Source organism: Zonotrichia albicollis, chromosome 4, assembly GCF_047830755.1.
Source record: "Zonotrichia albicollis isolate bZonAlb1 chromosome 4, bZonAlb1.hap1, whole genome shotgun sequence".
NCBI classification, from domain to species: domain Eukaryota; kingdom Metazoa; phylum Chordata; class Aves; order Passeriformes; family Passerellidae; genus Zonotrichia; species Zonotrichia albicollis.
In genome coordinates, this window is record NC_133822.1 from 13022106 (window position 1) to 13049069 (window position 26964).

Genomic DNA, 26964 nt, shown 5'->3' on the forward strand with positions numbered 1-26964 from the left:
GCGTGAGGGGAGCGCGGCGGGGACCGGGGCAGGGAGAGGCGGCGCGCCTGGGGAAGGCGCTTGCTTGAGAATAAGGAAGGTTCGGACCCCGGCGCATCCCGGGAGTTTGGTTAACGCCTCAGGTTTGGGGCTTCTGTGCTTTGGGAGCGGCTGTTGGGATCCTCGCGGCCCCGTAGCCGTTGCTGGGAAGGGCGTGTGTTCGGGAAGGTCTGGACTAGTGCCGTTCCCGGTGGATGTACCCCGGGAGGCGATGAACCTGTTCCTCGGGATGGTCCGGGGCGGGGGGATTGTTCGTTCTGTGCTCTCCCAACCCGAGTTCTCCACGCTCTCTCGCATGCTTGAAGGGACTCAGGTGAAGCTTGGAAGCTCCGGAGGGCCTGAGGGGAGGAAGGCAGAGGCTGCCGAGCTCGGCGGCTCTGCGAGTGCTGGTGCCTGCCCGCCGGGACAGTCGGGTGTCTGGCACCAGGGGATAACTGACCGCCGCGCCTCAGGCAAGGGGTTTGAGCTCAGTGTCCCAAACAGGAGCCCCCACTCGTCCCTTTGGCCACTAAAACTGCCATAGCCGCGGTTCAGGAGCAGACTGAAATTCCGCCAGGTTCTGGTGCCAACGGGAAGCGTCGTGGAAGCGCATGGAAGTTTCTTTGGAGTGTTGGCATTGCCGGGCTCCTGCCCAGGTCAGTGACACCTCAGGTCTCCTGGTTGCCGCGGGGAGAACGGAGTCGCTGCCACATTAAACCGAACCTGGCAGATGGCAGCCAGATGAAATTGCTCTGAGAAGTTCCGTACATGACGTATCAGCAGACATACAAGGTTTTAAGTTTCGATTTTTTTGCTCCGCAAAGCATTTTCATTTGAGCTGCCACTGAGGGCCTCAGAATAAGCTCTTAGGACTTGGGCTGTCTCCTCCTTTGTTTCTTTTGAAACTGTAAACCAGGTTGAATGCAATTCAGTGTTCATCTCAACAGCAGCAAAGAATAGATTTCCTATATCCAGACAACTCTGCCTTTCCTCAGATGTTTCAAGCTCCACTACTGTAAGAGTGTATCCTCAAACTGTACTTCTGAGCTTGATGGGGAAAATGGCACGTGTGTCAAAGGAATTGTCAACTCACATCCAAGCCCGGACTGAAATCAAGGTACAAATCTACCCATGTGTACATAGGCTGGTAAACTAGAGTGGGCCTATGTGTGAAGGTCATCCTCAGTTCCCCTCAGAAATGTTTATTTGTGTCAGTGGGTGAGAAAAACCTGTGCATTTTAATGGGCATCTTTTTCAGGTTAAGGGAAGGTGACCCATCCACCTAAGTCCAAATCAGTGTTTTTGTCTCAGCTGATGTTAGAGATGCCACAATATGCACACAAAGCCATTGGTATCCCTACAAACCAGTCCCTAATGGAAACTGGATTCTGGTGACTCTACAGTGAGAATTTGAGGCGCCTCATGGCACTGTGTCAACTTCACAGGCTTTGCAACCAAGTTGATCTTCTATGCCAGTATTGATCCCAAGTCAACAGTATATTAACTCATGCAAAGTTCAGATAAGTCACAATCATATTTTCACCTCTCACTTTTAGGGGCTTTCAGTATCACAAGAGCAGCATTTCTTTGTTCCTTAACTACAGTAAACCCATGGTTTTGGTTCAAGGAGCTTGACCAAACTTCTATGAAAGAGTACATCACTTTTGTCCATGCAGCAGACTTAGCAAGACCTGTTAGGCTAATAAGTGGATAGCTGTATAAATAGCTGAATATCTTGATATGTGCACTTACATCAATGTTAATAATTAAGGCAGTTCGTATTTCTGACTTTCATATTAGACATGCTTGGGTATCTTAAAAATGCATTGAATTATAATGCAACCCAGCAATATGAAAATAGATACAAAGATAAAACTGGTGGAAGAACTTATAGCCCAACACTTGATTTAAAACTGACAAACTTATAAATGTGCAGCAACCTTTAACAGCTGACAATATGCTACTAAACTCAGGTCAGGCCGAAGTTGTTTCCTGTGCTTTCTGAAGTAGCATATTGAGCTTGTAAGCATGAGCCAAGTTTTTATTAGTGAATTCTTTATAAAATTCAGCTGGAGCAAGATGACAGAGTACCTATTACATGTAATTGTTGCTTGTTGGAAAGCAGTGTGACTAATGTTTGGAGGTTTGCTGCTGCTATCTCATACCCATTTGTCAGCAGAGGAAATTGCAGGGTGCATGAAATTCAGAAGCCAGCTCTGTTTCAGCTCCCACAATCTGCTGCTGGATGGGCATTAGAGGGAGGGGTGTTGTCCCTGTCACTTGTTTTGTCACCAATCACACAGATGAATTAAAGTGTTCCACCATACCTATGGTGAGCACACATTCCAAAGCATTAAAACTGAATTTCAGGGTGTCTTCCTTACTACCTGTTTTTACTTTAATTAAACTTCTGGCTGCTGGTGTGCATATCCCAGGCAGATGCTCCTGAATGAAACAGACAAGATGAGAAACACCAAAACTGCTTCAGAAAAAAAGAGTGTCTTTAACAAAAAGGGGGTAAATAGAAGCTGTATAGCTTGTGTAAAATACAGAATCAGAAAATTGTTCTGATGTTAATTGAAAAGAGTGAAATATGTATGAAGTGATAGAGTCTTGAGAAACATTGCCAAAACAGTGCCCCAAACCCAACTGCTGCACAGAAACACAGCAGTGTCTCGTGTCACAAGTGCAGTCCCACAGACAGAGCAGTGTGAGCTGGAGCCTGTGTGGGGATCAGTGCTTGGGGTGTTGGCAGCACCCCACACACAGAGACCTGAGAGCCCATCTCTTCCAGCAGAAGCCTTGAATCTGACTGTAGAAATTATAGAAATGTCCTTTTGTCTATAGTTTTATGTGCACTTAGGGAAATCCATGAAGACTTTCTAGACCATGGAGACCAAAATGAGGCAAAACCATGACAGCAAAAATGTCAGACACAAAGCAGTCCAGTATCCAACATGCATTAATAATAAGCTTTCCATGTTATTAGCCTGCTTGCAAGTGCTTTGCCATTTAAATTAGGTTAATCATGAAATGCTGATATAAATGGTTATTAATCAAAGCATTTCTTTAAACAAATTAGTGTATATGCTCACCTAAACTTAGAATCATTTCAGACATCCTGTATAAAATAAAAAGCTGAATGTAAATGCTGTACACAGGTTGAGTTACAGTGTTTTGGCTTTGTAATCTTAGCTATCTACCAAAGTGATGCTTTGTAGTCTTACTCAAGTCTCCAAAGAGAAAAACTGCTTTCAGAAATGTTATTTAATCTTTTTATAATTCCAACACTTTTCTCTCCATGTGCTTACTTCCTTGGTTTGGCATCTGCTCAGTTCTTAAGTCAAGCATGGAAATAATTGTGCCAAGTGTAAATTGAAAACATTTGATAACACTTAGATGTCCTTATACTGCTTTTTGTCTGCAAAATTAGCTAACTGTAATTTTTAATGTTATTCATTTTTCCTTCAAACTCATTGAAAGTCAGTTAATTCATCTCTGGAAATGGAGGTGAAAACCAGCCTTATGTGCACAGAACTGTACTGACAAAGGTGATCCCATCGTGTAAGAGTGCGATTTATTTTAGAGAGCTTCAGTGTCCATAGTCAGGGTTTTCAGAACAAGCAGTGACATCCAAATACTTCTGCAATTACCACCCAAACAATTGAACTGAATGAGCCCCTGGGGACTAACTTGGCTCCTAACTGGGAGCTGCTGACAGCATGGCAAGCCTTGCTGCAGGGGGATAGGAGCTGCCCCCTCCTGCCCTGGTCCTTGCCAAGGGAGTGTCCCCACGCCTGAGCAATGGGAATGTGCAGCCCAGTTTGATCACAGCAGTAACCAAGGCAGCCTTGGTTATCCCCAAAAGCCTTTTCCCCTCAGGAGCAGCAGATGTCCCTGCTGACTGCTCAGGGGAGGTGGGTTAGACATTTGGCAGCGTGGCAGAGCAGTGACTGGGGACACGCATGGTTTTTATTACACTGTTCTTCTGCCAACATTTTACAGAATCCATCAAAACCACAAAAAGGAGTTTACACTTCAGGGAGGACCTACAGGACTTGTTTCTTGTTGAATGTTTTTTCAAACAGCTACAGACTACTGCTGTAACAGCTCTTTAGTCTTTAGAACTGCTTTTCTCACTTGTGTTTAACATGTGAAACATCCCAGCTCCAATATTTCTTTTTGGAAGTGTAGTAACAATCACAACAATGGAGCAAACTGGAAGGTCTTGATATGCACAATTTTAAATTATATCTGCTTGCAGTTGAAAAGGTAATTTGCTTAGCTCTTGTCTTCATAGATTCTTGACTATTTGAAAGATCTCTAGAATTTTTCAGTACAAAAGATACATCATTACTAAAATCAGTGTGAAAGCAAGAGGATGTAAGGCAAGCAAAACTGTATTTCCTTACATATGGAGGAGATGCTAACCTCCATTATTATTCCTTAACAAGCAGTTCTATAAGGCATGCATACCTCTTACTGTTGCCAAAGAGTTCAAATCAATGAACTGAATCTGTATGGATTTCCTGGTGGCTTTTGTTTTCCCTATCCCTAAAGGCTTATGGAATGATAAACAGATCAAAGAATGGTCATGGAATGGTTGGGTTGGAAAGGCCCTTAAAGAAAAGGAAAGGACCTGGAAAGGACCTCATCTCATTCCACCCCCCTCTGCCATGTTCTCACTAGAGCAGGTGGCTCAGAGTCCCATCCAGCCTGGCCTTCATTTGGAGTCCATTTAGTTCTAGAACATTCAGGTCTTGTGCCTCAGGTACAGACACTTATTTGCAAAGCAGCAGTTTCTATTTGTAAGTGTACATATAAAAAGCAAACAAACAGCTAGTTATGTGTAGCAGCTAATCTTTCACTGCTCACTTCAGCTTCTTGCTCACATAAACATCTTCATGGAAAACTCCACAATAAAGAGCTTTCTGTCTATTCACAACTCTCACTCCACAGCGGAGGCAGCAGCTCTTCAGATCAGTAGCCACAGTGATTCTGGGAAACAGTTTAAGACAAACTGTTGAAAGTAAAGATGCATTTGCCATAATCTCCTTAGATTTTCTCTGATGTACCAATGGAACTGGAAGATAATTGCACCTGAAAGTTCCAGACCATGGCATTAGGAAAGCATCTCACAGTATAAAATCACCCAAAAAATGTTTAAATATTTGTACTGGATGGCAGTTAGGTTCTTTGGGATTCACTCAGGATAGATGGAATAACTTCACTGTAAATCACTGTCAGCCTCAGATCACAGTCTTGAAATGGGAGATGAGCAGGCTCCTCCCAGGCTGCTCATGTGAAATCACACTTGTACCTTGTTACTTGTACAGTCTTGCCCTGGCTTAGAGGCAGGAATGCTGAGCCCCACTTCCAGCAAGTGTGCAGGACAGATTTGTCACCTGACCACAGACTCTGGCCCAGAGGCTGCTCCAAGCCAGCTCCCTCCTGCTGGTTCCTTCTGATGCTCAGTTAATGGGAAGGGAGAGGAAGAAGCAGATGGAAAAAGTCTTCATACATTCTCAGTCACTGAAAGAAGAGACACTGAAAAGTGCTTGCTTGATATATCTACAAAACATCATTAAGATAAAAATTGTAATAACAACTCCAGCCAGCCTGCTGAGTTGTGTAACTGAAGTGTGCAGCAATTTCCAAGCAGTGACCTACCCTGGTGCCCTCTTTCTGGACCTTACTGTTACACATACTCTGGTCTCTAGCAAAGTGAGGATGTGTCTCATGGTTTAAAATATAAGTTAGGTGTGTGATGTGGTCTGTAAGAGCACCTATCCATTTTCTGAGTTATGGGGAGTCCCTAGAGCACATCCCATGTTGCAGAAGTGGTGAGGAGAGGAGCCCTGAGAGCTGAAACACAAACATTGGGTTTAGTGACAAAGGCTGCTCCCTCCCAGAACACCTCCCTGCGATGTGGGGACTGCAGACCAGACCCAAGAGCAGAGCTGTCCCTTGGAGCCAGAGCCCTCCTTCAGACAGGGCTGAGTCACTCTTGGGCACTGTCATGCAGATCTCTGAGAGAGCCCTTTTGGCTCCTGTAGCCATTCCAGCTCAGCACCCAGAGGCTGGCAGCTGCCTCAGGTCCAAAGGAGGCCTGATGTATTTCATTTTTTTAATTGTAAGACTGGACACCCCCTTTCCTGTGAATCAGGGGGTCTGAGACCACCCTCCCTGTTGAGGAACAGCTGCCCAAATGAGGGTTCCCTTCTTCTAAATGAAACGTGAAAGGCAGTAGTGGCAGAGAAGTAAATTCAGGAGAACTTTGACCACCACCCAGTATCCAAACTGTGAAGAACTAATTTATCTGTAGAAATACTTTGTAGGGTCTGAAAATTTATTTCCAAATAGGGTATATTTAAGGGGAAAAAATACACTTGAGTGTTCTTTCCAGCATAAATGAACTGGTATGAATTTGCTGTCTGATGGCACAGAAGGGGAAAGAGCTGCTCAGCAACGCTTTTCAGAGCTGTTAGGTGTCTCACCAGTCCTAATGTATAATACAAGTTCATTTATATTATAAAAAGAATTACTTGCATTGCTTCTTTCTTACCAGCAGTTTAATGGAATCACAGAGTGCCCTTGTTCAGGTAGCACCCTGAGCTCTCAAAATCCCTGACAAGAGATTGCTTTCTGAATTGAACCTTCTTCACACCTCCACCTTTCCCACCCACTCCAGCATGTTTCAAGGGTCAGTTTATCCTTATTAGGTTATTATCCTTCTCTTTCCCCCACCTTGGAATGATCTTTGTCTGGGCCTGATCAGTCAAAATGCAAGAGGCTCATACTCAATTGCAGATTTGAGCAGAAACTCAAACACAACAATTTATGTAAAGAAGCGTCTTCCTGGTGCTGCATTCCTGTTACCCAACCACACCTCTGCCCTTCTGAGGAGCTTACAAAACAAGGAACCTGCTTAACAAGTTCACATCAGCCTTTTATTACTCACAGGCAAAGACAGTTTCCCCCTTGTACTTGCTACAATTCAGTTCTTCTCACTTCCTGTCCTCTGGCATTATGTGCTCCTTGCTCTTCCAACAAATTCACTTTTTACCTCACACCAAGCAGAGACCATTCTTTGGATCACTTTATCCAGGCAAATCGCTTCACTCCTGAAGTGCTCACTCCCCACGAATCTCATGACCTGAGTTATGAGTAATTTTTTAATTAACTTCTATAAAATCCAGTGTACAAGTGCTTTTTTCAGAAAAGCCTGATGGTATAGGCCACTCACATCCATGGGAAAGGTAACCTTAGATTCCCTACTGGAGTTCACAGGGATGGCTATTTTAGCTTTTGATTCTCTCTAATCAAACAGATCAGAAGCTACATCACTATTTTTTAACAAAACTGCCAGCCTTTCACTGGTGGGTTCTGTGACCAGATACCATAGTAACATGTGGAATTAGAATGTACCAGGCCCAGCCTTCCTTCACTCACAGCAAATAGTGTTCAGTGCAGGCAAGACTGAAACCCTGAGAAGTGCACTGGGCAGGGCTGATAAAATGTGTAATTGATGTTACAAAGTTAAATATTTACCATAAAGCATATACATCTTGGAGATGCAGCAAATAAAAGAACAGCTACAGCCAATGGACACCAGAGCTGGCATGTTTCCTCACAAGGTTTGTTTCTTCCTCCTGCCAGCTTCTCCAGGCTCACTTGAACAATGAATATACCATTTAAAGTGAAAACAGCAAGAAAGCAAATAAAAATTTGAACAAATGTAGCAAAAGACTTGAAAACACTCTGATTATGAATGTGATGGGGTTTCTTGGTCCATTTAACATTAGGGCAGAGATGTAATAGGTGGAATATATACTGGGATGGAACTACACACCAGGTGTCTTCTGGTGAAGAGTAGAGTTGAGCAAGCAGAAAAGCTCAGCAGTCTTTGATACTCCATGTTTGAAAAACGGGATCATCTTTGATCCAAGTCTGGCTCTTCTTTTGACTTGACAGTCAAGCTCTCTGCAAGGTTGTGGCACTACCTACCCAAGAGATCAATTTTTTTACCCGCCTGTGATCTTTTATATTAAGGACTGTAACTCTGTGGATGAAAGTAGGAATTATAGATGTGAAAGACAAGTTCCACCTCACCAGCTGCAATCTGTGGAGCTCGGTCACAGTGGGGCAGAGCTAACCCCTGTCCCTACGAGTGCCCCAGAGCTGCAAACACAACACACAGCCCATGGATCAATACCTGCATTGAGCTCACCACGGCTGTTCACATGCACAGGGGATGTAACTTTGCAGGATTTGAGCCAAAATGCAAAACTGATTTCTTACCTTGGCTTCACCACGGTGCTTGATGCAGACAAAATACAATTTCAGAAGCAAAAGTGAAGTTTTTGAAGAAATCAACTGTTACAGCAACTACAACTCAATAGATTGAAACAGCAAATAACATTTTATTTACTCACTGCTTTAAGGCTGCAAATTCTAAGCTTTTGCCATGTGGTCTTAGAAGTGATGAAGTGAAACATTTGGCACAGATCTTGAGGATATGACAGCATTGCAGCCAAGAAAACAGTTATTTTCTAGTTCTGTTTGACCCAACACCTGACAAACCTGTGTTTTGGTTAAGCACGTGCATGGAAATGGTTGGGAAAGTCACATCAGAGAGCCTGGGCTATTACTGGATTTAATTAAGCCTGTTACTAAGCACTTCACAGCCTTGCTGTTTTAAAGGCTTTAGACACTGCAGGGCTCCAGAGGAGTCAGTGTGCTGTGCTGGCTGCCCCCAGCTATGCTCAGTCCTGGGTTCATGTGTTCCATGCATTTAGCCTTGCTCTTCAGCCCACACAGGACAACCTCCTTTAGGAGCTGTTTCAGCTTCTCAAGAGCTGAAGAGCATTTTGAGCTTGTGAGAAAGGCAGTGCTTTGGCAGTGGGCTGTAGGAATTGTGACTTGTTTGTCTATACTGCAGAGATGTTACTACTCCCTCAAGCCTTGAAAATATTCTCAAAGCCTGATTTGTGTGCCATTGTATCTGGTTGTTCAGTTCCATTGTCTGAAGTCCTTAATTTCTTGTTCCTCCTCAAAATTCCCTTTTGAAGGTGACAGTCATTGTTTTGAAGGTGACATTCATTGCTTTCTTTCCTCAGTCCAAGCCTCTCTTGCTAGGTTCCCTTTCTCTGCCTGCAGCATGTCAGGGTTGTGCTGCAGGCACGAGCTTTGTGTTTGGGTGCTTCCCAGCAGTCTGACCTGCAGCTCCAAGCAACTGCTCCAGCACACAGGGTTATCACACTGCCCACTCACTGCAGTGCCCTTGATCTCACTCATTCTTTTAGAGATTTATCTCCAAAGAAACCCAATCCAAGATTCCAATATATAAAAACCCAGAGGCAATTCCTCAAGATTTTAGTTGTTCTGCCCAGTTCCCAAGTTAGAAACTTCTTTTAAGGAAAATTACATGTAAACACAGCCGGTTTTCCTAGCAGATAAGAAACAAAAATGCTGGTGTAATGCTCTAGTTACTACCAAAATAGAATGTTACCTGTCAAATCAATGCACAACCTTAAATATGCTGAGTAACAGAGATAAGCAATGGTATTAGTAGAGGTCAGCTTTCCTTTGAGCCTTGAGAATTCACATTTCTAAAACACAGAAAACTCATTCTTTTCATGAGATAATTCACTGCATGATTTAATTAAATATGAATATCTTTAGAAAAAAATTAATAAATTATATATTAGAAAAATACTGAAGGACAAACAAGCCAATGCAGCAGTTATTAATAAAAATAGCTGGGTTGAGTAACATTACTGCTTCTTGCTACAGTGATTAAGTCCATGCCTGAAAAGCTGTACTTCTGAGATGAAAGTTGCAGATTGCTTTCAGAAAAAGTAACATGTAAGACTGGAACTAAACAGGATTGATTTCAATATATGCACAAAATTCCTTTAGTGATAACATGCAAGCCAATGTCATGCTTAAACCCTTTTAGACTCCTTTTCAAACAAACCACAAGTGAAGATCTAGGGTTTTTTGATGAAGCTGTTAAGATGATAATATTTCAAAGTTATGATGTGAAACTCCTGAGAGTGAAGCATCCAGAGCTGCAGTTATCTCTGCACCACCCCCAACAGCAGATACACAAAGTAATGACATTGGGCAGGTTTCACCTTGCTCTTCAAACCGCCAGCTTTTCTGAAATACAATAGGTGAAAATGTAAAACTCAAAGCAGGGAACAGCAAGTTGTGAATCAGCTCTGTCAAAAGAAACAGAAATCCATACTGGACAATTGCAGTTTTTAGCAAAGGCTACAACCTTTCTCTGAGGTTTCTTCTGTGACAAACAGCCTGGAATATGATCCACATCTGTGCAAAACAAAGAGGGGGGGGAAAAAAAGATGAACCTGGATGTCCTTTAATTAAACATAACAAGATGACCTATACGTAGTGCACAGATTTGGGACAGCCTTTGCTGTTAAGTGAAATTCATCTGTGAAAACCAGAAAATCTACTACCTGCACAGATTTGTGTTTTATTGGTGGACAAATATGGAAGGGATCCTTGAAAAGTACATTCAGAACATATTTGGAAATTTTCTTATTTAACTTTTTTCCCCGAATGTTCCAATGATTTGGTGCTGACAGCCCATCTTGCCTTACAAATCCACAGGAGCTCTGTAAGAGTGAAAGTTGGAGCTAATCATCTGCAACATGAGGGGAGGAAGACAAAGTTCAGGCCAGCCTTATTCTGCCAACTGCAGAACATTCCAGCTGTCTGAGCTGTTTACGAGTCAGGAATATAGTTGATATAGATTATCCCAGATGGCACATATCATTGAATTATTTATTTTTAAATGAGTAACTGCAAAACTACATCCACAGGAAGTATTTATAGTGCACACAGTTCTTTGAAAGAGCTCCCCAGCTTGGCAGTCTGTCACATGCACAAAGCACATGGTGATTAAATGCAGAGTCAGAGTCAGTAATTGCCAGTTCCATCCCTTCAGGGTTACAACAGAGCTGCTATCGGGCATTTGCTCTCTACTAGCAGAGACACTCAAGGTACAAGCAGCACATCAGACAATGTTCCCAGCTCAAGTTCAGATAGCTTCACTACCCAAAATGAACATTTTCTTCTAAACATTCTTCTTTGCTTCTCTGGCATTCTTGCTAGCCAGAACTTTTAAAGTAGTTACTAAAAATAAGGTTCTGAGTGTCAGTGTTCTGTTCAAGTATGAGATCTGTAAGCTAAGCCAGACTGCCATCCTTCACTGTGTTACACTTTGCTTTTGGACACAGTTTTCTTCCTAAGAGTAAAAACACCCAGAGTGAGATTTTTACGTTCTTTAATTTAAAGATTGTATTACAGAAAAGTTTATGTAAGGAATCCTTATAAGGATTAACTCTTGACATAATATATTGCCAAGATACAGTGTAGCTGCAAGGGCTCCAGGTGAACCTTCATATAAGTTGCTTTCTTACATACACAGTGGCTGAACAACAGAAATTGTATTCCCCATCTGCAAGAGAAGACAGTGGTATTGAACAGTCCTTTTAGCAGTGTGTTCTGGTTTTCCCAAATTAGAAACACGCCCTAGTAAAACTGTAAAATCCTACTACACAGGAAGGTGACAGAGATGAACTTCCGAAAGATTGCAACTGATGAAACACTAAAATGAAAACTAAGGAGTGTTGATTATGTAAAATGGTTTCTCTTTTACTGGCAGGTCAAATATACTAAGAAACATACAAATCTTTTTGATAATCTAATTCCAGATGAACTCAAAACACTGAAGAAACATACACAGGCTAAGAGAATTCAATACTGTTCCAAGGCACTTACTGAATCTCCGTGACCAGATGAAAACCAGAACAAATCAGGTCTGACAATTAAACAGTATATAATATAAAAATAACCTTTTGCTTACAATTTACAAAATGCATTACAATCTTAATCTCTGCTAACCTGCAATTCTGGCTGTGTGTGTCCAGCAATTTTTGTAAAAAACCCCAGAAACTATTTTCTAAAACTTCAGGGCAAATAACTTACAAATAAGGTACACAAAAAATTTAGATCATGCAGAGATTTCTTACATCTTCTGTTAATATTTTATGATTGCAACTTTATCAAATTATATACTTACTTGCCCTGTACATATACAAAATAATGCATACATGGTAATCAAATGTTAGCAAAAAGTAGTCCATAAACACAATCTGTCCAAAGTATTACTATATTAACATATGTCTACAAGCAGCGTGTAACAGGGTTAAAAGACATTAAGGCAATAATACTTGAAGTTACAAAATAAATCATATGTAATACTTTCTCCTAAGTGTAGTAAGGCAGGTAGATGGCCCCAGCAAAAGGTTGTTGTAATACTGGAATCCACTGTTGTGAACCACGTGTCAGGCTTTGCGTGGGATGCACTGCAAGGATGTACCATTGATAGTTAGATCTACACTGCTCTGTGTTAGTCGCCCCCCAGGAAAGTGGAACTCTATTTCTCTAGCTCTCAGTGGCACTTGAGTTTTCCAGTATAATTTATTGATAGTATGTCCATTGCTTCTTGGATCATGTCCATTCTGAGGGTGGCTCTCTTGGTCCCCTGGGCTTTGCACAGCGGTTACCAAAACCTAAGGAAAGAAATGCATTTAATATTGCTGTCTGCTGGGACAGCACAGGCTCACAAAGGCTGGCAGCAGTCAGAAGAGCACTGAGACATGGCTTCAGCTCTTAAAGAATAGATTGACTCTCAGGGCTAGAAAACAACCTTGTAATACAAGGAATTCTGAATGCACTCTGGCCATAGGAAATACAGATATGAAGAATTTGTATACCATTGTAGTTCAGTACTTAAACCTCACCAGAAAGTACTTTTCATTACATAAAACATTTATTATGTTTTTTCCCCTCCTTTTCTGCATACCTAAGCTGTTATCAGGTATTATTTCTGGAAGTTTTCAAAAATTTACAAAACTTTACAAAAATTATAACCCATTTGACAAATTCTATATTTTATACACTTAAAGTTTTTTTCAAAGTGTAACATTCTTTAATCATTTATTCTGGGGAAAACTTCTTCAGCACTGCTGAAGAGACTAGGCAGGTTTATTTGTCTGGGCTCTGCACCTCAATGAGTTGGAAGGTGGCAATAGTAGCAGCTATCCAAAACAGTACTGATAGTGAATCCCCTGTTTAAATCATCTAGTGATTATATTTTGAAAGAGTTATAATTACCAATATCTGTTACTTCTGCAGGAAATTCTGAAATTTGACCTCTCGTGTCAGTGGAACCAGAGAAAGGAATCTGAGGTAAAATGTCAGTTGGTGTTTTGTTGCTTCGTTCAGGACGATCTAGAAAACACAGAGACCCCTCACTGTAACATCCACTCAGTCAGCACTGTGGCAATGCCACTTGTCACTACACTCCAGAAAACAACTGGCAGCAAATATTATTTACAAAAATAAAGCTTTGAAAGACAATTTCTCATTTCTTAAAAGCAAAACTTGAAAATTGCTCATAAAGTAAATGTTCAGTGACAGCAACATATTCCTGCTTTCCATATCTGGATTATTATTTTGTATTAGTTTGTATGGATACTGAAATCCCACACAGCATCTATTTATAGCAAAAGCTCACAGTGCCATTTAATACATCAACATAAAGGCTTCAGTTCATGTTTTTTTCTAAACTAAAGGTGCATACACATCATAAGTAACAATATGTTTAGTATAATACAAGTACATTGGACAATATATTTAGATACCTTCAAAGCAAACACCAAGTTCAGGCAAATTTTTGTTCAGTAGGAAAAATGTATTTTGGAAAAAAAAAATTAGAAAAGTTTCCACCACTTACCAGGTAGTACAGGTGAAGTTGTTTTCAAACCCTGTTAATGAGAGAGATATAAAATAATTACACAAACCACTTCCAAAAAACTAAAAGAAAGACAGAAATGTAAGATTATGAAAACACCACCAAAATCATTCATGGAAATACTAATTTACCTCTACATTTTTGACTTGTCTCAACATTGATAAAAATGCTATAGTAGCTAGTAGGAGAATTTAGAATTAGAACCTTAGCATTTAATAAAAATTTGAAAATATGACACTGCAACTTTAATTGCAAATTTAGGTAGATTGGTTCTCACACTACATTTACAGCCCCTGAAAATTCACATCTATCTTTTTTGTAATATTTTTAAGTGAGATATTGGGAGCACATGAAAAGGGATAAATGTAAAAAGGACTTATGTGCTTTTCAAGTTTTGCCAGCTGTTCATGCAGGATGACTGTGAGCTGGATGAGAGAAAAGTGAAATCTGATGGGCAAAAGTGGTTTGTTTAAAATAAATATGAACATAAGGGAAAACCATTTTCAGGCAGCAAAACAGGTTGCCCATAAGAAGTGTCCATCCCTGGAGGTTCTCAAGACCCAGCTGGAAAAATCTCTGGTTAGCCTGGAGTGAGGCCCTGCAGAAGTTTAGATGAGAGTCTGCTGTTCCCTTCCAGTTTGAGTTGGCCTAAGATCTATTAAGGGCAGACAGCAAGCTCCCTAAAAGCAGCAGATTTACACTCTTAAGGCCATAGTTTAACATATATTTAGGAGTGCTCCTTTTAAAAACACTGCTGACCTTGGAAAAACAGATCATTTATTGGAAAGAAAACATACTCTTCACATCAATTCAGCAGCTCAGGCAGAGGAAAACCTGGCCAGCTGCAGATGACCAACAGCTGCAACTCCTCACAAGTATGGATTTCACTTTTAGTTGCAGCTGCCGAGCCGAGCAGAGCTGGGTGATGAGCACAGGCCTGTCAGCCGCACTTACAGGGGAGGCTGTCGGCTCAGGCCGGTGCTGCTCCCGCCGCGTGCTCCGCTCCGACTGCGCCGTCACTGCTGCCTTCAGCAAGGGCGTGCCTGGGGAGAATGAACTCAGCTCAGCACACTGCTCATCTCCTCAGGATCAGCCATGCATACACACCATTAGAAATGTGCTCTAAACCTCTAAACATTTTTTATTTTTTTAGATTAAATGCCTGTAAAAACATGAAAATCTCTTTACATGAAAAGTGCTCCAGAAAAGGCAAAATGGCACAATATAACTCAAAGCACAAGAGTACTGTGCTTGCATTGTGGGTGTTCATTTTGTTCCTTTGGAGGCTCCTAATCAACAGGGAATTGGCTTCCTTTTCAAAAACAATTTAGAACTTCTGTTACATCAGCTGGGCAGTAACAGTATGTGTTTTACAGATCTCCTAAGTAAACATCCAAGTCAGGACAGCCACACCTGTCCTTTACTGACATTGTGCAAAAAGACAAAATGAAAGTGGTTTTAGTGATTCCAGTTCTGGAGAGAGATTTTGGAAGAAAACAGCTTTGTTCCTTGTGTGGTCACAGAAAAGCAACAGGTCCAAAATAGTCAAAGGATCACTTTGACTCTGAACTACCTATGCTTATACTGCTCAAAGAACACATTTACAAAACTTCAGCATTTTCATGCTGAAAATATTTAGATTAACTACTTGGGCCAAATTTTTTAAAATTTCAAAATGACACTAAACAAAAGTCTCAGTAAACTATATCATTTTAGCTTTTCTGGAAAGTACCAAGCATCAACCTAATTTATCACTTCATTTCAATTCATCTGTTTTGTATTCTGCCATTGCCAGCTTGATGAATGAACTATGGCAATAGGAGCACATCATCTGCACTGTCAGCTTTCTCTTGCAGTTACCCTTTTGACACAGTCAAAGAGTGAACTACACAAAACTTGACTAACTGGGCCTGTTCACTACATGCAGTGCAGAATCAAGTGACATCATCTTTCCTTTGCCCAAGAAAGGGGGATCAGATAAACAGTGTTCATGTGCACACCCACTCCCTGCCTGGGAGCAGTAGGAACTAAAATAGCTGGGAAATTCCCTAACCACACTGCATATCCCCACTGTATCATCTCATTTCCATACCCTTCAGACTGAAAACCAGCTCTACTAATATTGAAGTCCCCAATTACTTAAATATCATATAACACCATAGTTAGTCAGAAAATGAAAAATAATTTTTCTCTGTTCAAGGGTGTGCAAAAGTTAAATCCCAAAATAAGCCACATGCTAGATTTCATTCCATTTGACAAATTACTCCAACAGACTAACCAAAAATCAGGGGTACTCAAATACAACACTGACATGCTCTTCACATTTCATCTCCAATTATCACCAAACATCAAAAACTCACTCTGTTCACTTGCTACTACAAATGATTCTGGTGTTCTTTCTGGGAGCGGGGGAGAGGAATCTTCACTAGCATCAGCATCTAAATCAAATATGATATTTAAATAAGTTAAAATACATAGATTTTTCTCCTAGACTTTTAGAAGTTGATCTTTTCACATATGAGATAATTCCAAACTTGGTATAGTATCTAAAGCAAAAGAAAAATTTCAAGTATTATAAAACATTTTGGTTTACCACACTAATACTCTGAAGCAACTTCATCTACCAACATTAACTTCACATTAAGGGCATAGGATCAGTTTGTGTGTTATGCAAGCGAGAAAACAAAAACATTTTCAGTCTAAATAATATGGAGGAAAAAAACCCCTCAGTAACACAAATAATACTTTTTGTTCATTCTTTCAGGTCTCAGTTTTGCTTACCAAGTCCATGTTGAGGCCCACTGGCTCCCACACCACAGTTAAACAGCCTGGTGCAAGGTTCACTAGGCCAAAGGGTAAACAGGAGCCAGAGGAGATGGCTACTGTTGGTGCCAGTACCACATCCTGTCCCCAGCCTGTCCCCTCTCACCTCCCAGGAGTGTACTAACAAAGCCATTCTGGCAGCAAAAGCCCCTCTCTGACCTGCTAAGAAATTTGGAGTAGTAATTAAAGGTTTAAAACAATTTAAAGGAGCTGCTGCCATAAGAAATCTCATCTGGCAACTGTACTCTGCACAGGATTCAAAAATACAAAAGAAAGACACATTTTAACTAATAAGGCCATGAAGCATCCCCAGCTGCTGCAGGGACAGAATTCCTTCAAGTTGTACAAGCCATCATTTTCCAAGTGACTTCTGATACCTGCTCCATCTCAAGTTTACCAAAGAGTACAAGAAAACCTTCATTAACAGAAAGGGCCTCTATAAAACCATCAAATGAAGTCACCATGGACATGCACTAACTGAAAGTGAGTTTTTAGGGTTTTGTTTTGGGGTTGTTTCTGTTTTATTGTTCTCTTTGTTTTTTTCTTTTCCTTTTGCCTCAGGGTACAATTACTTTTCACTTCATTTGAATGAAAAAGAGGATTTGACTGTGTGGTAAGATCGTGCACACAGCAGTTCTGGTTAGGCAATCAGGCCGTGCTGAGTTCACAGCCAAGTTTCACTGGTGATTGCAGCCACATTCCCGCTTCAGACAGACAGAGGAGTCCTGAGCCAGTATGGAAATGAGAAAGCCGCTGTAAACAGGGTTTAGGATCACTGGGGCAAAGCCATCTAACCCTGTATTCTGGAGTCCCAGAGGGATTACAAAACCTACAACCAGAATGTAAAATGGGAAGTGTTCACTATCAAACAAATGGAGAAAAGATACACCCTTATTAACAAGGTAAGAAAAATTAATGTTAGAATTTTAATCAATTCCTGTGAAATCATCAACATAGAGCAGCACAAGGGCTGTACTGTTATTTCAAGACGTTTCTGACACACAGTTACATAAAACAAATCTAGAGTGACATTTCTCCAATTCTTTATCATATTTATGACATATCACTTATTTTATTTGCATGTTCTTACAGCATCTACATAATGAGATGCACAGAGAAATGATAATTTCCAAACAGCGACAAACAATGATTGCTCTGGGAAAGAAGAAAAAAATTCTGGCTAAAAGGAAAAATACAATAGCCTGCAAATCTATGAAACAAATCCAAGGAGGACTTCTTGCAAAGTTGAAGTAATTATGACAAAAGGACTTTGTCAGCTTTGCAGAGCATCTTTTAAGTCACAGTGTTGAAGATATACAGGTATGTGCAAGTATTGTCCTGTGTTTACACAATCTAAACCAAAATCTATAGATCTACAGGTACAGATCACAATATCTATAGATCTACATGAAGATCTACAGAAACAGATTGTTTTAAGGCTGCAAAACAGTTCATCTCTGGATATGACTTTTGGTGAACATTCAGTTCACAAAGCCAGTATTTTTAATCCAGCTGGTTCTGCATCTTGCATCACACACTGAGCCCCATTTCACTTCAGAAAATCATGAAGTCTGCACAGACTCCTGAGGTGAGGCCATCACTGTCAGCAGCTCCAAGCACAGCAGTCTGAGCTGGATCCAGGGGTTCATGTTCTTCCTTCAGCTCCACAGCTTCACTTCTTGTTTTGTTGGGCTTTGCACAAGCAGCTGCCAAGGCCTAATCTCTTCTTCCCTGCTCTGTCCTCCATCTGCTCTAAGTGAGCCAGCCTGACTGAAAACTGCACCTGCATGTTTTGGGACCCTTCTGCCTTCAAAAAATGATGTTCTAACTTGCAAACATTCACAAAAAAAAAACCCTCAAAAAAGTAGTAAAAGATAAAAACCCACTAAATCATTTTCAAAGTGCTAATAAAAGAATAACTTGGATTTTTAGATGAATGGCTGTGTTAGCTTGTCACCCCCAGCCACGTACAGAAAAAGAGGAAAGCACAGCTAAATATTTACAACACTATTAAAATGCAGGAGCCAAATCATGAACAACTTCAAAGACCAATGCAGTGAATGAGGTTACATCTCCATTTTTAGGAACAGCACATCAACCAATAAGCATGAAATTGTTATGTATTTGCACAAGCCTGTTGAAAATGCTTTGACTAGTCAACCCCCAATTATTATAGACACTTCCATGAAACTGGGCATAGAGAAAAAATATGCACCAAATAATAACACAGAAACCTACAATTACATACAAACCTACAGGAATGCATTGTAAATAAAGCATTAAACAAATGCTCACAATAAATCTCACAGTACAGCTTCTGAAGCAGCTAATCCTGGGCTGTAGTACTTTATACCAAAAATAGCTGACATGCAAACTGAAAGCTGTCAGGAAAAGAGCTGTGCCCTCTCTGAAGCTGCCAAACTACACTGATTAAATTTACATTTAGAAAATTGCATTGCAAAGAAATTTATGTCGTCCAGCTCTACAGATGCAGCTAGATAAAGAGCAGCACTTCTGAACCTCAGTGAAACCTACCTTTGCCATCTTCAGAACATGTTACAGCTGTTAAGTCTTGCCTAGCAATAGACATTGGCAGTACTTTTCTGGCAGCAATGTTTTCAGTGTTAGTGGCAGCAGAGACCGTGGCACTTGCGGTTGACACGTTGGACGCGCTTTTGCTCGTGGCTCTGTCGAAGTCCAGCTCATCCGAGTCAGAATCATCTGCATGGAGAGGGTTAGTGAAACAGAGGGGGGCTCGAACACAAACAGGAGTGTGATCAACAGGATCACTGCAGGGATGCTCAGCTGGGCTGCTGGATACTAGAGAGAGAGTTTGAACACCGTGACACAAAGCATCTGAAGACAACTCTTCAGACACGGAGGTTCTTTCAGGCCCCTGTAGTGCCCACGCGGCGTGTCCCTTTTCTGTCAGAGGCAGACGGTCTGGTCTGGGTGGGGCATCAGACACCTGCTGACTCTGCACACCTTCTGGGGAAGGTATTAAGGCTGTGTTAGACTGTGGCACGCTGTACTCCATACATGAGTTTTGAGAAGCATCTACAAACGAATCCCCTGAAATCTGTTCCTGTGGCTTAAAGCTCTTATCAATTACACAGGATGACACAGGCTTAATTTTAATTGCATGTCCCCTGTTCAACAGGGAGTTGCCATCAAAGCTTCGTGGTCCCTCCTGTAGAGGGACCTTCTTGATCTCAAAGCTTAGGTTGCGCTCCAGCCTCTTCTCTGTGTGTTCGCTGGGTTCATTCTTCCCTGAATGTTCTGTGGATTTATTGTAATTCTCGTTGAGGTCTGCTGAGTGCTCTGATGAAACCATGTGCAAAACTGGCTTTGGATGGTATCTGTCATTGTCCTGCCACACCGTAGTGACTGTTGGATAAGCTGATGGGGGAGATGGTGTCAGGATTGGTGGTACTGGCTGAGGCTCTGGAGGCTGTAAGATTTCTTCTTTAGCATCTCCTTCTACAAGGCAACTGCAAAACAACCAAGACACAATTGTCTAAATTTTCTGCATTTTGACAAGATTTTAGCTATCTATCCATCTCCCACTGCAATAGTTAATGCTGTAACACCAATATCAAACTCCACACAGAGCTTCCATTGCACACAGAAAATGTTTTATGAATATGACTAGTGGGGTAGGCAGGAATTAAGTCAACACCCTCCAAATGTCTTTCAGAATATCACAAGGACTTTCATTCAGGCCACAACTAATCCTCACTAATAGTTCAAAGATTGCTCACATCCTTTCCCAGAAGCATTTTGAAAAGACATTATAAGACAGGCCCTCTTGTGGCAGCATTTCACTACATTTTTCCTTAAGTGGCTCTGAGGAATCTGACATATGGAATTCAAATTGCAGTAAAGCCAAGAAAGATTTCTTTAAAAAAAAAAATCCTTACAGCTCACTTAACATTAATTATCTTCCTTCAATTTTATTTTTCTTACATGCTCAAGAGGATTTTATTTTTATGTTTGTGTATTTGATAGTCTTGGCTTAGTTGCAAACCAAATTTAGTCGACATGAGGTATATACAACATAAAAAAATAATTCCAGTAGAATTTATGATCCGAATTACAGTGCATATTAGTGAGACCACAGCACTTATAACTGCAGTTCATCTCAAGCTACTTAGAAGGAGAAGTTCTTCAAGCATATGGTCAGATTAGATGCAGAGTTGTTGACTACAAACATTTAGCACTACTGACGAAGGCATTTTTTATAACTTCCATTCCTTTAAACATCCAGGATGACCTGGACAAGCTCAAGAGGTGGGCCCATGAGAATAGGAAAAAAACCCAAAACAAAAAAAGCCCAAAGACTGTTTCATAACTGAGTCTTGTAGAGCACTAAAAGCATACCTGACTTGGGACAGGCTACAGCATGTGTTTCATCCTTGTGACTTTGTTAGCACCAAGCTATAGCAGAATGGGTTGCAGAACTAAAATCTTTATACAAGAGATTCCATAGTAAAGAGAACCATTTGGATTCTCAGTTTGTGAAAATCCAAACCCTCTGAAGTACTGCAACAGCTTCCAAATGATCTTCTACAAGTTCCTGTATCTTTGTATCTGGAAAACCCCAGGTCCCCTTGCAGTCCTGGGTGATCTCTTCCATTCTCTGCCTGTCTCCTGTCACAAAGAGATTTGCCTCAAATTCCTTCTCTTCCTCACCTCCTTGCACCTGTATATTGCTGGTTTTCTTTACATTAGAACAGAAAAAATACAATCATGTCTAAGCAATTTAACTGAAGTTTTTTGGGAACTCTTGCCTCTAGTTGTTGAAAAATTAATAAGGTTGAGAATAAGTTGTTTGCCTGAATTAGTAAAGACAGTAAAAAAAAAAAAAAGACAGTAAAGAAAGTAAAGATAAAATGAGGGGCGTTAATCTTGGTCCAATTTAATACACACTAAGGACAAGAGAATTCCCCCTTGGATTTCTCTCCTCTGTTCCAAATGGGGAGGGCAACACAGGGAGGCAGACAGTGAGTACACTTGCACAAACATTTACATGCCCCTTTTTACCAGCAGTGGTGCTCATCAGTAATCTCCACTAAATCCTCCTACTGAAAATCATGGTTTTCCCTTATTGACCTGATTTTCCTGACCCAGAGTTATTTGCAATCAGCAAAACCAATTCCTTATCTGGCACAGACCTAACATTATGCATTACAATTAGCTAAAGGAGCAAATTAGCATTCAACTAGATATAACAAGGATATAGGTCCACAATACCAGTAAAAATTCATGAGGTTCTTCACCAGTTACTGGTCAACAAAATCACTCTACCCTTTGATCCATTGGTAAACAGAGCCTCACATGGATTCAAACAGTTATCTCAGATGTACCCATAGAACTGATGATAAAGGAAATGCTGCACAAATCAGCAGCCCCAAAGTTGATGAAACACCTTCCTCCTACACATCTCGACAGAACTACTACAATGTTCCCCATTACATCTGAAGTTAAATGTCACTTCTTCATTTTTAGATTAGAGCTTACAGTGAAGAAATGAGAAATTATTTGTCAAAATAATTCTCTGCCTTATTAATATTGAAGGATATCTGTCCTCAACAATTGAGATGTCCAAATAGCATCTAATGTATTTTTTTACTTTAAATTAGGAAATAAATCCCAATAGGCAACATTTTTCCATTTTACTGACATTTTTAATATTACTATTTCACACGTTCTGCATTGCAAATAATGTTTCTGCTCATTTTCACACTGCAGAAATATAAGGATATGAACATATTCAGAAGATCTCTGTTTGGCAGTAGCTTTTTCTAAAAGTCTTGTGAATCTTTGGGCATTGAATCTTGGACATTTTGGCCTGCTGTCTTAGGGCATGTCCTTCACCAGCTGTGCTCCACAGACATTTCTGCCCCCAGAGGCAGAGAATTATCTCAAAATAAGCTACTAATACTCAAAAACAACAGGAGACAGTAAGACCAGATTGATTTAAAGTACCAGGAAACTCACAGAAAGCTCACGAAAGAGATACTGAGACAGAAACGAGTCAGTGAAGCAAACAAAGCCAGGCCAGTCAAGTAAGAGAACTGAGCTTCCCTATATTATACCTTTAAATAAACACACAGGGTTGCAAAAGCTCACAGTGTGATAAAAAATAGAAAGCTTTGTCATGACTCAGCCTTCAAGTGCCTCCTCAGATCCAACTGCTCCTGATAACCTTGGAATGGCACTGCCTTGGCACTGCCTCAATTACAGCTGGAAATGGAATTCCCTGGGTGGCTGAGGCAGCTTTTTCATACACTCCTATTGGCACACAGCTGATGCACTGCCCCAGTGCCAGTGGCTTCTCAGGTGTCATGTAAACCATGGATTAGGCAAAAACACCTTTTTACAATTATTTCTCATTGTAAGAATTACACAAAATTTGTCAAAAATAACTTGTCAGAAAAAAAAACCTTCCCACAGCTTTCAACCAAAAATGTACACATGAAAAACAAGCCATTTATTGCTTTCTGCAATACATTATAAGTTTTTAGAATGTTTTAAAATCTACTCCTAATGGAAAAGAGCTACATTACTGAAACTGCACACAAGGGGTTCAGATTTAAATGAAACTTGGCCAGTGTTCAAAAGAAAAAAAGCCTTAAGTAATCCATGGTTATTCTATGCAGCATACTGGAGGATGTTTCAAATAAAAGAGAGTGATGCCAAGGTCGTGGAATGCAGCTGATATGAACAACCAAAAATAAATACCAAGCTCTACATCCTCCCTCATCATTAAAATAGGAAAATTAAACTCAACATAAGCAGGCTGAAGCTAGACAGCCACATTATTCTACTTTAGCATTAAATCACTGCCATCCACTTGAAAGAAAAGCAACAGTCCAGGTAAGTGAAGCTGCTGCAAAAGTACTACAAAAATTAATATAAAAGTACAATGAATTAATAAAAATAACCAGCTGGTGAATTTATTTCTTAAAATTTACTTACTGAGGCTTTTTGGTTTTTTAATTGTGGCATACATGTTAGAGACAGTTAACTAAGAAGGAACACCCATCAATGAGGTTTATCTTAGCTTTGTAGGAGATAGAGATGGTTTGCAGGGCTTGAAATGAAATAGAGTAATACATAACCCTGGAAATGTATTTACTATCATTAGACTGAAGTCTGAACAGAATCTGATGAGAAGTTAAAATGCTACAATATTTTACCTTTCCACCTTCAGACAGCAGCACATAGCTCTTCATTACATTGCATACAAAAAATCTGTTAAATCATCTTTGCTTTCATGAGTTTAGGTCTAAGTCTATGCTTTGATTTCAAAATGCATTTGAACTTGAAAATAAAGAACTTTTTGTAACCAAGTCTGGCTAAAATAAACCACCTCTTTTCCCCAGTACTTTAGAATCAACTACTAAGCACACAAATATTTCATGGACTAATACTTAAAGGCATTAAGGTGCTCCCTCTGAATTCTGACACATCAGTCACCTAAAATCAAGCACAGTCCTAAACTGTAAACTTAAAACTTAAATTTTTTGCAGTCTCTTATATAACAAAGTTAAACCTTACTTATGCCCTCTTCCTACCTTAACCTGAAAATAATTAAAACATATCTTAGAAAGACTTTCCATCCCCCCAAGTCCTCCAAAGAAAGTTGATTCCACAAGAAGTGATCATCAGCTGCCAAGCCAAGCAATTTCTAGGATAAGGTGCTGGTGTATGCACTAATGAGTTGTTCCTGTTTACCTCTGTAATAATCAAGGAGTAATATTAGAATATTTTTTATGTTGACATCAGAGAGAGACATTAAGCTAAACGGCAACACTCACATAATGTACAGCAAGTTTAATTACACTAAAGCATTACAAGGTGATAAAAGCTTGGAAGGCAATACAATTCCAAGCCTCTGCAAAACAAGTACAGCTAGATGCTTCATGGAGACCTAATAAAACACCAATTTAATACCAATATAACTACAATATCCTAAAGACACTTCTAACTTCCAAGAAGACATAAAAGCAGCCTAGAAAGTATCACTCCTTCCCCAATACATGTCCAGGCCAAAGCAAGCACTGAAAGGATTAATTACACCTCTCTGAGTAAGCTTCCTACCTTGCATGGTAAAAGTCTTTAGTGACATCTCATCCTCAGCACAGACAAGAGCTACAGGATATTAGCTGCACTTTCAGAGGAAGAGATCCTAAAGTCTAAAGAAGATCCTGAGATGTTTTCATTAGAATATTACAAACAGAGCAAGAGAGAGTGAGAAAGCCACCTTCACAGAAAAACTCTGCCATGACCTGCGTGGTTATCCAGTGGAAAGGGCTGCAGATGAGATGTCACCACCTCACCCAGCAGATTTGGGGCTGTCAGAAAACAACTAACAGGCATCACAGACTTCACTGTCTAAGCAAACACGGCTTAGTCCAGTAACAATATGGAAAACAAGCATCCTGAGGCCAAGAAAAAAATCCCTTTTTTTTCCCCTGCTCACTCAGGATCACCTCAAGCAAGTTCACCTGAAACCAAGCTCCCCCAAAGTACTCTGCACTATCAGTCCCTATGGCCCTTCTTGCTTTAGAAAACAAAGCAAATGTTAAACTTGCCTTAAAAAATGCATTTTGGTTTACTAAATATACATTATAAAGCCATTTACAACATAGGTTATAAAGAATGTAAAGCCTCATTTCTTTTCAAAAATAGTAGCTTTAGCAACTTGCTTGTAACTTCTTCAGAGACAGTGCATGTAAAACTCAAGTACACATTTGGCTGGCAACCTAAAAACGTTTGCCTGTGCATATGGGGATTAAATTAAAATATTTCACTGACTCTGCTCTCCCATCCTCCCCAGGAAAAGGATGTTCATCTATGCCAGAACATCCACAATACACAAAACCTGGCTCTATGTCCTGCCTGAATCAGGCTGTAGATTTGTAAAATTACCCCCCACATCAAGAATAAAACATGCTCATTAGGGGGTATTTTGAGCAGATGTGACTAATAGCAAATAAAGTCTTTCCTCAGAAGCATCTTCCAGGAGGAGTTTAATTAATTGTTTTTCAAAAATAATCTCCATTTTAGAAAGACAACAGCTTTGCTAAAAGCTTCCATTTATTCACCTCTAGGAAATCAATCTGCCTGCACTGCTGGCAGATGGGAAAGTATGATTTTATGGAAACAGGCCCAAAAAAACCCCAGGCTTTAAGGACAGATTAAAAGATTTTAACTTAATGCAGCAAGTAAAGAACAATGCAGTGCAGATAAGACAGATGTGTGCTTAAACATAAATTACATGAATTACACATATGTTAATATTATATTAATATATAAAAATGATAAAAACTAAGGTACACCTAAGATTATTTCAAGGAACACTAGTAAGGAAATAATCTATTGGACAGAAATCATATTTCTAAGCTCAGTGATGAAATTTCAAGAGCTTGGAACTCATCATGAACACAGGTTAACTGACTCCTCTGTCATCATCTTAATCTACATAATTGAATACAATCACATTACCATCAATCCAAATAAGGTAAAAAATATATTGCCTACATAGCACCAATCCTGTAATTTGTCTGTAAAAAGTCCTAACCTACTTCCATCTCTTTCTTTATTTTAAAGGAATTAGACTTTACTTCTGCCTAAATGTTACCCAAGAATATCACCTGGTTGATGGTTCCTTATGTCATTCAACAACTTTAGGAAACCCAAGTGCTCACCTTATTCTGTTTCCCTACAGGCACTGTAACACAGGCAGATCCCCTGCCAAAAGCCACTCTAAGCTCTGCACAAACCAGCTGGGGGACTTGGACACCCTGTTCAGGAGAGCTGCTTCTTTAGCTGTCTCAACACTTGGGTTGGGTACCCATTTTAGGGTGATGAATCTGTTGGTTCAGATTTACTTTTGGCTTCTGTAAAGCTATGCCTAGGCATTTTAGGAGCTAGAGAAGATTTTCCTCTGCTGAATGAAAGGATTGGTGAGACCAATTCTTCTCAATAATAACAGAATTTGGTTGTCATACTCTAGTCAAAAGCAGTATTTGTCTGAGATTTGCTTAGGATAAATGGGTTTGTGTCATTATGGTTTTGTCTCCAAAAAGGAGGATTCAGTCATTATTGGAGGCTATTTGAAGGTTGTTTTGCTACTGTCACCTATCAGAATTAAAACACAAGTAGATTTAACACATCTGACTAGTAAACATGTCTATTCACAGATAATCATTGCAAGGTTGGTATAAGTAAACACAGACTTCACAAAAATATTGTAGCTTATATTT

The 26964-nt window shown here is 40.2% G+C and overlaps 1 protein-coding gene and 1 long non-coding RNA gene across 3 annotated transcripts in view; one reads left to right on the forward strand and one right to left on the reverse strand.

Moving 5' to 3' along the window:
* The first annotated feature begins 23 nt into the window (after positions 1-23).
* Positions 24-10369, forward strand: LOC141728748 (uncharacterized). Its single transcript, XR_012579903.1, has 2 exons — positions 24-122; positions 523-10369. It is a non-coding gene; the product is annotated as an uncharacterized LOC141728748 (long non-coding RNA).
* Positions 10370-11315: 946 nt separating this feature from the next.
* PTPN12 (protein tyrosine phosphatase non-receptor type 12) overlaps positions 11316-26964 on the reverse strand; it is a 69367-nt gene continuing 53718 nt past the window's right edge. Inside the window, exons 13-18 of one of the 2 annotated variants that reach the window (XM_005482636.4) lie at positions 19226-20181; positions 16228-16305; positions 14822-14910; positions 13850-13880; positions 13228-13344; positions 11316-12623 (exon numbers count right to left, since the gene is read on the reverse strand). In XM_005482636.4, the coding sequence (XP_005482693.2) occupies positions 12562-12623; positions 13228-13344; positions 13850-13880; positions 14822-14910; positions 16228-16305; positions 19226-20181 (1333 nt within the window). In that variant the 3' untranslated portion in view covers positions 11316-12561. The remainder of the gene's footprint in view (positions 12624-13227; positions 13345-13849; positions 13881-14821; positions 14911-16227; positions 16306-19225; positions 20182-26964) is intronic. The other variant, XM_074538824.1, reaches the window with a different exon arrangement.